Source organism: Trifolium pratense, linkage group LG3 (genome assembly GCF_020283565.1).
Source record: "Trifolium pratense cultivar HEN17-A07 linkage group LG3, ARS_RC_1.1, whole genome shotgun sequence".
NCBI classification, from domain to species: Eukaryota; Viridiplantae; Streptophyta; class Magnoliopsida; order Fabales; family Fabaceae; genus Trifolium; species Trifolium pratense.
Window position 1 is genome coordinate 51,068,458 of NC_060061.1, and position 14,864 is coordinate 51,083,321.

At 32.1% G+C, this 14,864-nt stretch overlaps 2 protein-coding genes across 2 annotated transcripts; one reads left to right on the plus strand and one right to left on the minus strand.

Annotated features, from left to right (window-relative positions):
• The first annotated feature begins 1,625 nt into the window (after positions 1 to 1,625).
• LOC123914484 (pectinesterase/pectinesterase inhibitor PPE8B-like) lies at positions 1,626 to 5,310 on the plus strand. The gene is made up of 3 exons (XM_045965678.1): positions 1,626 to 2,132; positions 2,415 to 2,939; positions 4,429 to 5,310. Exons 1-3 carry the CDS (start codon positions 1,805 to 1,807, stop codon positions 5,124 to 5,126), a joined length of 1,551 nt encoding a protein of 516 aa, XP_045821634.1. The 5' UTR covers positions 1,626 to 1,804; the 3' UTR covers positions 5,127 to 5,310.
• Positions 5,311 to 5,742: 432 nt separating this feature from the next.
• LOC123914485 (N-terminal acetyltransferase A complex catalytic subunit NAA10) lies at positions 5,743 to 9,577 on the minus strand. Its single transcript, XM_045965679.1, has 2 exons — positions 9,163 to 9,577; positions 5,743 to 6,228 (listed from the first exon to the last, which is right to left on the minus strand). Exons 1-2 carry the CDS (start codon positions 9,460 to 9,462, stop codon positions 5,974 to 5,976), a joined length of 555 nt encoding a protein of 184 aa, XP_045821635.1. The 5' UTR covers positions 9,463 to 9,577; the 3' UTR covers positions 5,743 to 5,973.
• Between the last annotated feature and the right edge of the window lie 5,287 nt (positions 9,578 to 14,864).

Here is a 14,864-nt window from a genome sequence, read left to right on the forward strand (position 1 = left end):
TTCTAATCCTGTAAAGTTTTGCATGTATGTCATATATAAGCATTCTGTAATATATACATATGATTTTCAATTATTTATAGCATTAGATAAATACATAGAGAATTTTCAATTGTTTATTGTATGTTAAGTTAAATAAATATATATATAATTGTAGTATAAATAAATTTATCATAAATTTATTTCGTGAGTTTAACTCAGTTGGTAGGGACATTGTATTATATATGCAAGAAAGTTGAGTTTCGAACTCCGGTCATTTCACTTATTCATTTTAGTGATAAATTTTCTAGTCACTGAACTACTTGACAACAACAAAATTATCACAAATTTAACTCTTATATGATCTTAGTATTTTTTATTTTTTTTAGGTACAAAATATGATCTTAGTATTACTTATAAAAAAATGGACCATATTATAACTTGGTGAGAGCATTCAAAATTTCAAGGACGGCTCTATTCTATGACACAGAAATAGGAAACCAAATAATTAAAAGAAGGCCTGCACACACCAATTAGCGTCGGAGATGGACGCAGAAAAGGAAAGTTGAAATTAAAACGAAAACAAGAATCTGCCAATTGGTTATGATAGATATGGACAAACATGTGATGTTTGCATAAAAAATGATAGCTCCTCTCTTTTTCGTTTTCATTCATAATATAAATATACAAAATGGTGACATTCATCGATACGTAAGATACAATGCTAAAGTGAGTGAATATTTTTAATTTGATGACATGATAAGACTAAGTAAAGAAAAACAAAAACAAATTATCTAGAGACATCTTTGTTGAGGCAGCAAGATGTAATTATCACATTGGGTGAATGTGACGGTGTCGAAAATATTTGTGTTTTACTATTGCTATAAGATAAAAAAATCAAGCAGAATAATTTCAATATTAAAAATAAGGAATAGACAAAAATTATAAAAAAATATAATAATTGCTTGATGGACAAATTTCTTTGTCCCAAATACAAGTTATCATATAAATTTCTTTGGTTTAGTATTTATCATTTGCTAATCAAATAGACCATAAGATAATGTCTAAGGCGAAAATTCAATTAAATTTCTCACATGTGAAATGTAAGAAAATTGCCCTTAGATTTTATCAATGTCTTAGATTGGCTCGAAATAAATAAAGAATAATCTCTCAATTATCGTATAGTATGTATGAAGTTCTGATACTCCAAATTTGATAAAGTATCGGTGTGTGACACGTACTCAACATTAATATGTGTTTGATATTTCTCAATACGTGAAGTATCCTACAATTTAATTATGTTTTTTTTAAAATATAGACGACATATTTGGGATACGGCTGAATGACACCAATACGACACATGATACGGATGAGACATATAAAACATAGGATATAGCACACTCTAAAAAACTAGGATTTTTTTATTTTTTTTCATTAAAAGATAATATTTCAGTTTGTTTTTTTAGAATAAAAACAAATAAATCATAGTTGAAAGTTAAATTGTTCTTTGAAAAATGAAAATGGAGGATAAGAGATTGATACAATTAGTGTTAACGATTAAGTAGTAAATATATTTTATCTTTTTAAAGTATCTTAGAAGTATCGTATCTTAATTATGGTTGTATCTGTACCTTATAAGTATCTGAGTTGTTTTCCACCTCTCTACAGTCTCCATCTCATGTGTGACCAAAAACCACACCATTTAAGAAGACAGAGTATAGTCCCTCAAATTCCATAATCTATACAATCTTTTTTCCTTTTTCTCCTTTTTAAATAATCTCAACATCATCAATTCTTATTTGCCTGCAACATTTCAAAGTGTTACAAAATGGCTCTCTATACCAAAACACAACCATACACAAAAACACTAACAATAACCACATTCATTTTCTTCTTCCTTCTACTCACTCTTCCACACTCCACTTCTGCTTCCACTGATTTCAATGCTTCAACCTGTCTTCGAGTTTCTCCCTTGAAATTTATCGATTCTGCCAAAGAAGTTATCACCATTCTAGAACGCGTCACCTCCATTTTATCAGGCTTCAACGTCTTCGGCCACTCTAGTCTCTCAAACGCCATTTCCGATTGCCTTGAATTACTCGATATGTCCTCCGAACAACTTAGTTGGTCCATGTCCGCCACACAAAATCCCAAAGGTACTATTAAATTTTTTATATCCATAAAACATCGACACAAACACACATGTGTGTTCTAACACTGACACACAGATATCGATAATAATTTTAAAAACATAAAAGTTTTACACATATAATTAATTGGTTACTAGTAAATAAATGTGTTTATTATTAACTAACTAACTAACTATATCTGTAACAAGATAATCTGTAACAATATGTGTTGGTGTCGTGTCAGTGGTATATATGAACTCCGCGCTGTTATATTTTTCCTCTGATTATAGCTCACTAATTGTAATACAGGGAAGGATAACAGTACTGGAAATCTAAGCTCTGACCTAAGAACATGGCTGAGTGCTGTTCTTGTGAATCCAGACACATGTATAGAAGGATTAGAAGGTACAGTTGTGAAGGGTCTTGTATCAAGTGCTCTTGATCTTGTAATGTCCTTAGTGAAGAGTCTTCTAGCTGAAGTAGATCCTAGCAACGATCAACTCGCAATTTCTACCGGTTCTGATCAATTTCCTTCGTGGATTAATGACGAGGATAAGAAGCTGTTGAAGGAAAATGGAGTGGCTGCTGATGCTGTTGTAGCGGCCGATGGAAGTGGCGATTACAAGAAGGTGATGGATGCGATTTCGGAAGCACCTGAATATAGCATGAAAAGATATGTTATATATGTAAAGAAAGGTGTTTATGTTGAAAATGTTGAGATTAGTAAGAAGAAATGGAATATTATGATGATCGGTGATGGTATCGATGCTACTGTTATCTCCGGTGATCGGAATAAAGTCGATGGTTGGACTACATTCCGATCAGCTACCTTTGGTAAGATTACATTCACATTTCACCCCCTTAATTTCTCTTTTATTTTTTCTTTGTTTTTAGAAACTTTTGAAAAAAATAATAAGGTAAATGTGCACTCCAATAAGGTGAAACTTGAAAAAGTTACATTGGGTTAAGATAGAATATTCTGTTTCATGTTCAAGGAAGATAAAAACAAGAGTTTAGTTTAAAAGCTATACATATAAAATGAGGAAAAAGAACTTGAAAAATGCTAGAGTGAAGATATTTGTTAAAAAAGCAAATTAAATATAGAAATTTTGATTTAAAAAATGGTATATTTAACTATTTTGAAGTTTAAAAATTGTTATTTTCAATGCAATTTTTTTAAATTTTACATGCTTAACAAGTGTCCTAGCAAGACCAAAAAAACAAATATGTCGTAGTGATATTTTGATAAGTTTATCTTTTGAATTTACTAATTGATATGCATTCCCGCAGTTAAGATTTTTTATACTGTCGACCAATATCAATTGGAATCTTAAAATATTTGACTTTAGTTACATCTAACCTTAAAAATCAGACAAATGATGGTTTGTGATTTGTTGAAAATGTAAAAAGTTTTAAAGTAAATAGATATGCACCAATTATATCCCACTTTATAAGTATGATGCGGAGAAATATGTGATTCATATTGAATGTCCATATAAAAATAATTTACACTAACATAATATATCTATTAAATTCAATGTTTTATACTAACATTTTATCAAAGATTCAAAATAAGTCTTTTTTTTTACAGAAGATGTTTCAATAACTTGTTATATTTTGTTTTTATGAAAGTTAAATTACTTTTTAGCCAAATAAATTGTTAAATATTTATTTGCTACTGTAGTATAATGAAGAACTGGAAATTTACTTGGCTTTAACCAATAATAATTAACCTAATAATATGTTTTGCTTAAAGATTTGCTTTTGGAATCAAGATTTGTTTTCACTCATTTTCTCATAATGTAAGACATTTGATCCTTAAAAACATTCTTTACTTGCAAATTTTTTGAAAGAAAATATAACCCAATAAGTGCCAAGTTTAGGCTTGCAACAGCATGTGGTGCTTTTCTATTTTGAATTGCAAGTGATTTAAATTTATATACCATGATACCAGTTTTGATTGGTATTAAGCAAACTAAATCATAATCTATGTCTGCATATAATTAGTAACTTTGAAAGGATCATTCTGATGACATGGAGTCATGGACTCCATGAGTCAATTTGTTATGAGTATCAATCACCTCAGAAAATTCAAGGAAGTGTGCAAGTATAATTTCATTTCAACAGTCTCAGTAGGACCTTATTATTGTAAACATTAACTAACATAATTCGTACATCTAACTAACTACTAATAAGTAACATTAAATTAGCATGTGCTTCAATAATAATTTTCTTAATCTTTAATAGTTGAAATGTAAGTCTGACCAAATTCTCAAACCTTAATTTTCATTTCAGTTTCTTATTTATATATGTGCATGTGCAGCGGTAAATGGTCGAGGGTTTATAGCACGCGATATTTCATTTAAGAACACAGCTGGCCCTGAGAAGCACCAAGCAGTGGCATTAAGATCAGATTCTGACCTCTCTGTATTTTATCGGGTTGGGATATTCGGCTATCAAGATAGCCTATATCCCCATGCGATGCGTCAGTTCTACAGAGAGTGCAGAATCGCTGGTACTGTGGATTTCATTTTTGGAGATGCCACAGCCGTGTTCCAGAATTGCCAAATACTAGCCAAGAAAGGAGGTCCTACACAAAAGAACACTATTACTGCTCAAGGACGAAAAGACCCGAATCAACCAACCGGTTTCTCCTTCCAATTTTGCAACATTTCAGCAGACTCTGACCTTCTACCATCGGTTGGAACCATCCAAACATACCTAGGTAGACCCTGGAAGACTTACTCGAGAACAATTTTCATGCAATCCTACTTTAGTAACATAATAAGTCCTGAAGGGTGGTTGGAGATGAACGGAAAGTTTGCTTTGGACACATTGACTTACAATGAGTACATGAACACTGGACCTGGTGCTGGGGTAGCTAGCCGAGTGAAATGGCCAGGGTATCGCGTATTGAATGATTCGAGGGAGGCTGAAAAGTTTACTGTGGCTCAATTTATTGAAGGAAATCTGTGGTTACCTTCCACTGGTGTTGCTTACACTGCTGGTTTGACAGTGTAAAGTATATTTAACTTGAAAAAATTAAATCATTTGTCTCAGTATAGTATTGTATTTAGTGATTAAAACAGTTGTAATTCATAATGGTTGCTGGTATTGTATTAAAGAAAGATTATGTAAAAGTAAAAGGAGATGGGTTGCTATTAACCCTACCTAATTAAATAGTACTTGATTATTAGATTAGATATTCTAAAACCTCTCAAAATCTTTGCATGATCATCATATTCATGCATTAAAAGAGTTTTGATGGTAATAACATTAATGAGCTTGTGCAATATAGTATCAATTTGGCAAAAATTAATTTATGGAAGAAGTTTGTTTATTTATTAAGTGTGGACCGCAAGGTGATAAATAGGGCATGGGAAAAACTATTTCAGAAATAGTTTGTATAGTTTGTGATCATGATATGCTAGTAATGAAGTCATAATAACGTACATCATGATTACAAGCAGTGGTTGAGGTGCTTGTACCAAACAGGGCATAGGAGCCTTGCATTAAAGGAGAGTACCTATCTCAACAATTATTCTCTCTTTCAACATTTCTCTCTACCATCTCTTTTATGTGTATACATTTCTCTCTACCAAGATATTTATTTGAATGCAACCATAATCAAGCACCATGGCATGAACCACAAACGAGTGCATTCATTCAAAAAAGAGAAGTAAAAATCCACATTGTAAAAAGACAAAATAGTGAACACAACAAAATGAGCCTACAACAAGTAACAAAGCATTATTCGGACACATATTACCATCTTGTCAATATAAAACAAGTAAACAAAGTTCCAATTGTTTTCACAACAATGACATCAAGAAACAGGCAAAAAATTGGGGGGAAATTGCTCTCGCAATCAGGTGGCTTTTGCATTCCCCTTGGTTTCCCCAGAACAACAGCCGCCGCCATGGTGATGGTGATGGTGGTGATGCTGTGGTGGATGCAACTGTTTCCCTTTGAGTTGCTTCCTCATATCGTAAGCATCCTCCCCATCAGCATAATACTTGGCCTCCACATCATGAATCTTGTACCCCAAGGTCTCAGTGTACAAATTAAAAGCTGCACGGTTGCTCTTCCTGACATGTAGTGACACGTACTCGGCACCAAACACCTGTGTCATACACAGTAACAGTAAGGATTAAATTTTTAAGGAGAATGTTAACATGTGCACCAAAGATACATGTTAAGAAGATAAATGTGGTAAACATTAAATGTTAAGTTTGTGAATTCAACTCTTTAAACATTAAATATTTTGTATCATTAAATGCTATATTTCCTTTTTAGGTAGCTTAACATGTGCCTTTGGTGCACATGTTAACATACCCAATTTTTAAACTATAAGTCCCATTACAAGACACACACTTATCATCTTATACACAACTTGATGAATCTAACTTCTAACAGATAGAATTGTAGAACATTATCTACGATATAGTGAGAAATTCTAAAAAAATGAGAGGGGGAGAGTGAGAGAATCGGCATATCAGTTAAGTGTTTAAATGACTTGAATTGAGGTATACAGAGGCAACTAACTACGAGAAAATTTAGATAAACTTTCCAACAAACCACCTTGTAGGAAAAATAAGTTAGAATTATATTCTAATATCTATGAGTATTTTAACTAACAGCTCCTTCTCTCATAAGTTAAAGTCAACTATTGCACCACAACTTTTTTACAAACTTTTCCATCTAATCTAGCTTGTTCATGATTGCCACAAGTGTTTGACGTAAGATTAACTTGTCCCTACGGGTCCGCTAGGTTGGAGGGAAATGAAACGGAGGGATTATTTTAAACATTATTTGTTTGGTTCAATTTTTTGGAAGGGAGTGGAGCAAAATCCCTCTTGAGCCAATTTTAACTCCACCCCATGAGTGGATGAATTTGGAGACGAGCTAGTATTTGTTTAAAAGTTTGAGTTAAATATCCTTCTATGAAATGTGACAGTAAAAATTAAAAGGTAAACAAAAATTAAATTTTTACTTCCCCTCCACTAAAATCCTTCTCCTCCCCTCGTCGAACCAAACACAATACATATAAAATCCTTTCTCCTCTCTCCACTCCCGCCCTTCCCATTCATTGAACCCAACAAACTATATGTGTCCGAACAAATAGAAATGTAGATTGAATAAACTTTTCATGAAAAAAGGTTCATATAATAACCTTAAAATGATTATGAGTATTCTAAATTTCTAATAGCTTTTCTCACAAGGTGAAATCAACCATGGCAGCTCAACTATTTATAAACTCTGTCATCAAACTAGTGCATAAACACCAATAAACCCATAAAAACTTATGAGTAAGTTAAGAACTAAATTCTCATTTCAGATAAGAATCCCCTACAAGCTAGAATTTTAATCAATACTAATTGGACCTAATAACAAAATTTTAATAAACAGTTACAGATTCACTAACTTGAATTAACTTTATATATGATTTTAACTAACAAAAGCAATGACAAACTTCTAACTGAACACTGGATATAACTAACTCCTAACAAGCATGCAACAGAATCACCAATAACCTCATAAGACTTTTTCTTTAGTTTAAGACTAGAAATTGATAATCTCCTAGTTACATGTGCACTAATTGTGAAGATGATTGATGATTCTATTCTTATGTTATAATCATTTGAACAAGTGTTTATGAAAGGTTGTAAAAATAACTCATAACAACAGTCCATATATAATAGTTTAATCTCATTTTCTATTTAATTATAGATACAAATTATACATATACATAATCTATTATACACTAAGTACTTAATTACACTGTTTATTTACTCCAAACTAGCAACTGAACACTGTGAGTGATGTAACCTATGTAGCACTGACACTTCATATTAAAGTTATGTCCAGTATTCGACACGGGTCGGTGTTATACATGTGATTACATTCAATTGCTTCCATTTTCTCAAATTTCAATAACTTACTTCCATTTTTCAAATTAATATATGTGTTTATTTGCCAGTATTGTATTTGTATTGGCAGTGTTGACAATGGCGGTCCATGTAGGAGAGCCAAAATCCTGCCATAGCGGCCATTTTGTGGCGCTGCAACAGCAGAAAAACCTGCCATATTATATTTACCATATCAATCCGCCACCAATATCCACCATGGCCAATATTCTATAACACTGTGTATCGGTACTTCAGATGATGCAACTAACTCTACAGATAAAACTAACTAACTAACTACTAACAAACTTGCAACATAATCGGAAGGAAACCTGTGCCATAGCATTTTGGGCAGCAGTCATACAGTCACAAACTCCAACTAACTCTAAATATAATTTTAATTATCTCTAACAGTAAGTAACAAACGTATAAATTATAACTAGACACCTTGATATAACTAACTAATCCAAACAAACTTATAACAGAGTCAGTGAGGAACTTATTCCACGGCATTTTGAGTGGCAGTCATGAGCTTAAGTATAACAGAACTTTAACAGATAATTACAATCACAAACTCCCAACTAACTCTAGAAATGATTCTGACTGTCTTTGATAGTACTAGCATACTTATAAGTTGTAACTAATCACCAAGACGTAACTAACTATAACCATGTTTCAATAAACAGCTCAATTAAGTGTTGATAACTTAAACCCTTATTAAATAAAGGCCTGTTTGGATTGGTTAACTTGAGTTTATCTATTGACATAAGTTTTGTGAGACTGCTGAGAGAACTTATGAAAACAGCTTATGACATTGTTAATAGCTGTTTTCAGCTTATTTTCACAAGTTCTCAAAGATAGCTTATGAAAGTAACTTACACGAAAATAACTTATACGATACTAAGTTAACTCTACTCTTATCTTTTGCTATCAAAATAACCTATACATAATCACTTGAGTTATAAGCTGCAAATAAATTGTATATCCAAACAGGGCACTAAGTGTTTATATATAAACTATTTCTATAACAAATTATAAAATAAAGTCAATTTATTTTCACATAAGCTATAAGCTCTTATCCATAAACTCTCTCAACTAATTCTCACAAGTGAACTTAATTCTAACAAACTCGTAACAGAATCGTAACAAACCTGTTCCATAGCATTCTGTGCTGCGGTCATAAGCTTAGTAGCAATACCAAGTTTCCTATGAGTACGAAGAACAGCAAGAGAAGTGATATGACCATGACACTCATTCGTTTCCTCTTCCATCTTAGCGAGAACGTAACCGACGATACGTCCATTGTAATCTTCTGCGACGTAAAGAAGTTGCGGCCAAGAGAGGATATGATAAAGATAATACTTCATCTGGTAATTTTCCGGTAGACAGAAGAGGTTACACGCTTGCATCGCGAGTAGGTCGTTAACGGTGGCTTTTCTTATGCATACCATGGTTGTTGAAGTTCGAATTTGGTGTTTCACGGTTAGGGTTAGGGTTCCGATTCAGAGGATTTGGGAATGGACTGGAATGGTTAATCGAGAATATGATACTGTTTATGCATTCATATTTTTAAGTTTTTTTCTTTTTTTTTACTAAGGTAAGTATATATATTTTCTTTATTATACAAGGTCAGTATATTTTAAGTTATTCACAAAATTATTTTTTTTTGTACTTTTAAAAAATTGAGAAACTAATGTTTTTTATTTTAACAAGAGAGAAACTAATGTTGAAATTAAAGTTCTTATTATTTAATTGATATGCACCGACAGTGTAAAATAGTTTTACACAATCGTCCAATAAACAACCATCATTTTGACATGTCATATAAGAAAGTGGGGTGATGCGGCGGAAAACATGGTTGATATTGGTTGATAGTGTAAAATTATTTTACACCATCGGTGCATATCAGTTAAATCCTTATTTTAATCACACTCACAAAATATTTTTTTTTTTTGTCAAGTAGCGTTTTTATATTTTATTCTTTTAATTATTTCATTTTTTAATTATTTCATATATAGTCAAAAAAATTAGTCCTATATATTACTCCCTCCCGTCCTTTTTATAAGGAACACTTTGAAAAAATCACACAGACCAATGAAGCACATTTAACATAGTTATTTTTATTTAACACTCTTATAAATTTAAATTTATTCCATGTATACCCTTATTTAATTACTCTTTATTCAACTAACTTACTTATTTTTAAATTCTCTCTCATAATAAATAAGGGCATAAGTGAAATTGAACATTTAAAACATTTGAAAATTGGTCAAAGTTTCTTATAAAAAGAACCAAATTTTTTGCCCTAAGTGTTCCTTATAAAAAGGACCGGAGGGAGTAATTGTATGTGAGTGTATCTAAAATTGCTGTTTGTAGTCACGTGACCATACTCAACGCTATGCTCATAGATAAAGCACCAACATATAGTTTTAAGAAGCATTTTTAGGTTATAATCCTAGTTTTGCTTTGCGCATTATTTGGAAGGCTAGACAAATCCTTTTACGTGGGTGTAGGTGGCAGATTGGTAAGGGTGACATGATGCGTGTTATGTATGATCCATGGTTGCGAGGTAATGGTGATCGATGGGTGTCCTCACCTCAAGCGGAAGGTGTGTGCCCTCACCTCAAGCATCATATTGTTGATCCTATTGCGGATCATAGGTTGATTTGATGGGAGAAACTAGGAGTGAGGTGGATTAAATGTAATGTTGAGGCTGTGTTTGTAGTTGGTTCTAGTGTGGCTTCTATAGGTCTTGTTTTCGCGATACCAATGGACAGTTTGTGGCTGGCTTGACCAATGGCAACAACTTGTTTACTTCGTAGTGGAAGGCAAAACATGGGCTCTATCACATGCTATGAAAGAGACTATTCATCGTGGCTTTGAGCGAGTTCAATTTGAAAGCGACTCAAAGTAGTTGGTTGACGCTATACATTCAAGAAGACGAGGCAACTTGGTAACAAAGCTTTACGGTTATGGGAGTAATGGTGAGCTGCTCAAACTTTGTGAAACCGAGCTGTACATACTGTCACAGAACAGCAGCAGATGCAGTGGCTGAAACCGAGTTTTGGTTGGTTTTAAATGTAATATTGATGCGGGATTTCATAATGTGGAAGGAAAGACAAGTTTGGGGTACTGCGTTTGTTATCATGAGGATCGGTTTGTAGTTGCAGGAACCTCGTGGATGAATGAAAATTGTTCTATCATTGAAGGTGAGGCTATGACTTTACTTGATGCTATGAAGGAAGTCGAACGTATAGGCCTCACAAATGTCATTTTTGAAACCGACTCCAAAAGTGTTGTGGATGCAATCAATCGTCGACTTAATGGAATTTCTGAATTTAGTTCTTTAATTGTAATGATTAAAAATATTTTGGCTTTGTTTTTAAACTTCTAGGTGAAATTTATTAAGCGGCAAGCGAACTCGGTTGCTCATAAGCTTGCTAGAGTAGCCGTTTCATGGCCTCATCGCTATATCTTTGATTTGTCACTTACTTGTATTAACTTTATTAGCTAATAAAATGATATGAACTTCTTATCTTATCGTAAAAAAAAAAATCTAGTAATTTAGCCTTTGTCATACGCCTTTTTTACTTGGCATTAGTATAGCTTCAATCAAACAACTATTTAATAAAGATTTTAATTAAAATATTTATAAATGATGTGGACTTTTTATTTATATTTGAAATAATACATTCTAATTAATTTAATAATAATTTATGTTTTTTTTATTAGATAAGAACTTGTGTTTATTGGTAGCTACCTCCGGTCATTTTTATAAGAAACAGTCAATTTTTTAAATTTAATGAATAACTAACTAAATACATTAAATTCAATGCACCTAAAAAATCAATTTTTTTTTTATAAAAATGACCAATGAAGTATTTATCAAGGTTGAATTTTTTGACCCAAAATTGTATTCAATCATGACATTTATTACGATTGACTTTGACCCTTCAAACTTTTTATAAAAATGTATTTATTAAGTTTGACTCTGACCCCATCGCTTTAAATTTTTTAGTATACTTTTTTCGTCCTAAAATATAAGAGATAGTTTGAGTAATGCACGTATGTTAACACACAATTTTGATCACTAATATTTTTAATTCTCTATTAGTAAGAATTATAAAAACTTGATATTTTGAAAATACTCATCAAAACAAATCAAACAAGATCTTATATATTAATATTTACATCTATATATTATTAAAAAATTATGGTCAAAGCAAGATAAATGAATAACGTAAATTAGTCAAAATAGCTCTTATATTTTGGAATGGAGGGAATAAATATTGTTAACTATAATGAGGTGATAAAATATATGACACCATGGTCATCTGTATAAAAAAAAATAAAAAAATAAGACACCACCATAAACCATGTTAACCAATAATATTGTTTCTGAGACACTAGTTAAGGAAATTAAGAATAGTAAATTTTGTATTGAAGATAACATTTTTTATATTTAGGGACAAAAATACATAATATTTTTTTTTAACTTTGATAATGGAAGAAATGAAAATAATAGAAAACGGAGAGGATCTCAACTGATCAATATATTTATTCCAAAAGTTTTTTTTTTTTGGTCAACCAAAGTATTAATTGTATATACAGTAGATTAATTTAAAATTGTGAACTTGGTCAAGGTGGAGTCTCACAATATTCATATATAAATAGACATAGAACATAGACATATAGAACATTATATGGTCTTTGTACAAAGATGGACACTAGAAAGATTTCTGCTCTTACAATCATATTTTTCTTGGCTTTCTTCATTTTTGCATCAGGTTTGAATCTAACATGCTAGTTGAGTATATCGTCTATGCTTCATTATTTTTTTTTTTTGGTAGAGTCGTCTATGCTTCATTATGTAATGATTAATATGAAATAAGATTGATTACACTTCAAATCTTTCACTTTTTTACATTTTTATATTCACATGCATTGTTTGTTTGTGTATGCAGATATGTGCATGAAAATTGATGCAAAGAAACCTTGTAAGGTGGATGGAGAATGTCAATGTAGGATTGGATTTCCACGGTGTGACCATGGAGATTGTTGGTGTTTCCTACCACCACCAAGAGCACCAAGAGTTGATAATATTCATAATGTAATATCTCAAAATGAAAATTAAGTTATTGAATGTTGTGATGAAATCATTTTGTATGGATGAATATCAATAAGAAAGGACAATATCATATTTATGTTAAATTTTTATCTTATATATATTTTATCTATATTGAAGAGTAAAACTTCTATCATTAATTTTTTTGGACGTTCTCTCTATTCTCCCTCATCTCAAATTCTCGTTCTCAGATTTCCACCATTGCTGCTTAACTTCTCCTACCCTTCAACATGCACCATACTCGTTTGCACGGGCGGTGTGGTTTCGGTATAGTCTGTATCGTCACCACATCTTATAAAGCCCCCTTTTTGGGTTGTTAAAGGAACCGTTTTCGATTGAATTGGCACGATATGCTCCTTTTTCTTCTAACCATCATGGATAGCTTCTCCTCTCTCCGCTTTGCAGAATCTAGTTCAAGACAATTGTAACCATTTATGTGTTTGTAACATAAATGTGCAACTTCTCCAATATCACCTTGTTTCTCAATAAGACTCGTTAAATAGTTAAGAGAGCTACTTTTATCTTCACGATTTCTCAAAAACATTATTTTTGTCTAGATTTACTTATCTGTGTGGTACAAAAATGATTTTTTTTTTGTCCTTTCCGGATTGTCCAATAGTTAATGGATTGCACAATGACTCTGTTTTCAGATGTTTTGGGAATTACGACCCCTCGTTTAGTTTCTTTGTAATTGCTTCTTCTTTGGGTTTAGTACTTTAGTCCCTCTTTTTACCGAAAGAAGAAGAAGAAGAAAGAATGAGAACAAGTTACAAATACATTAGTTTAAGAATATGCAAATATAAAAAAATGCTTATTTGAATTTTAGTGATATTATTTCATACTTTATGCTTACCTAAAAAAATTTAGGCAATCTCTCCTCTTTATTATTATCATAAAAAAAGTGAAATAAGATCACTAAAATTCATGTAAGCATTTCTAAAGGTGATGTTAACAAGGTCAGGTGGAGTCTCACCATATGCATATATAAATAGACATATAGAACATAACATGTCCTTTGTACAAAGATGACACTAGAAAGATTTCTGCTCTCATAATTATTTTTTTTCTTGGTTTTCTTCATCTTTACATCAGGTTGAATCTAATATGCTAGTCCAGTGAATTGTCTATGCTTCATTTTGTAATGATTAACTTGAGACAAGTTTACAATTTTTATATCCACATGCATTGGTTGTGTATGCAGATATGTGCATAAAATTAGAAGGAAGAAGAATTGATGCAAATAAACCTTGTAAATCACGGATAGCTTCTCCTCTCTCCGCTTTGTCGGATCTAGTTCAAGACGATTGTAGCCTCTCCCGCTGGTGGTGGGCTTTCCACCGTCATCTCTGTCGATTCCTGATGTTAACTCTTAGTTCTAGGTACTTGGTTATGGACTCTAAACATCAAATCTAGGCTTGCTTTGATAATTTTGTTATTCTGTGGAATTTATAGATCTCTATTGCCTCTACTAGGCTTGCATTGATGAGTCCAAGTTCAAGACTAATGGTGGTAGGAACCAGAACAAGTGATCCGTGACCACCATCATATTGTGACTTGCTAACTTCAACATGTGTGCACTTCCGCCAGTAAATATGTAGTTAGTGGCGGAAATTGGCACTTTTTGAGGGAATAATTCTGCCAGTAAATCAATGTTTTCTTGTAGTGGTGATTTGGTGCTGACACTACAAGAATGTTGACATATAGCCACAAACTAGACAACTGTTATAG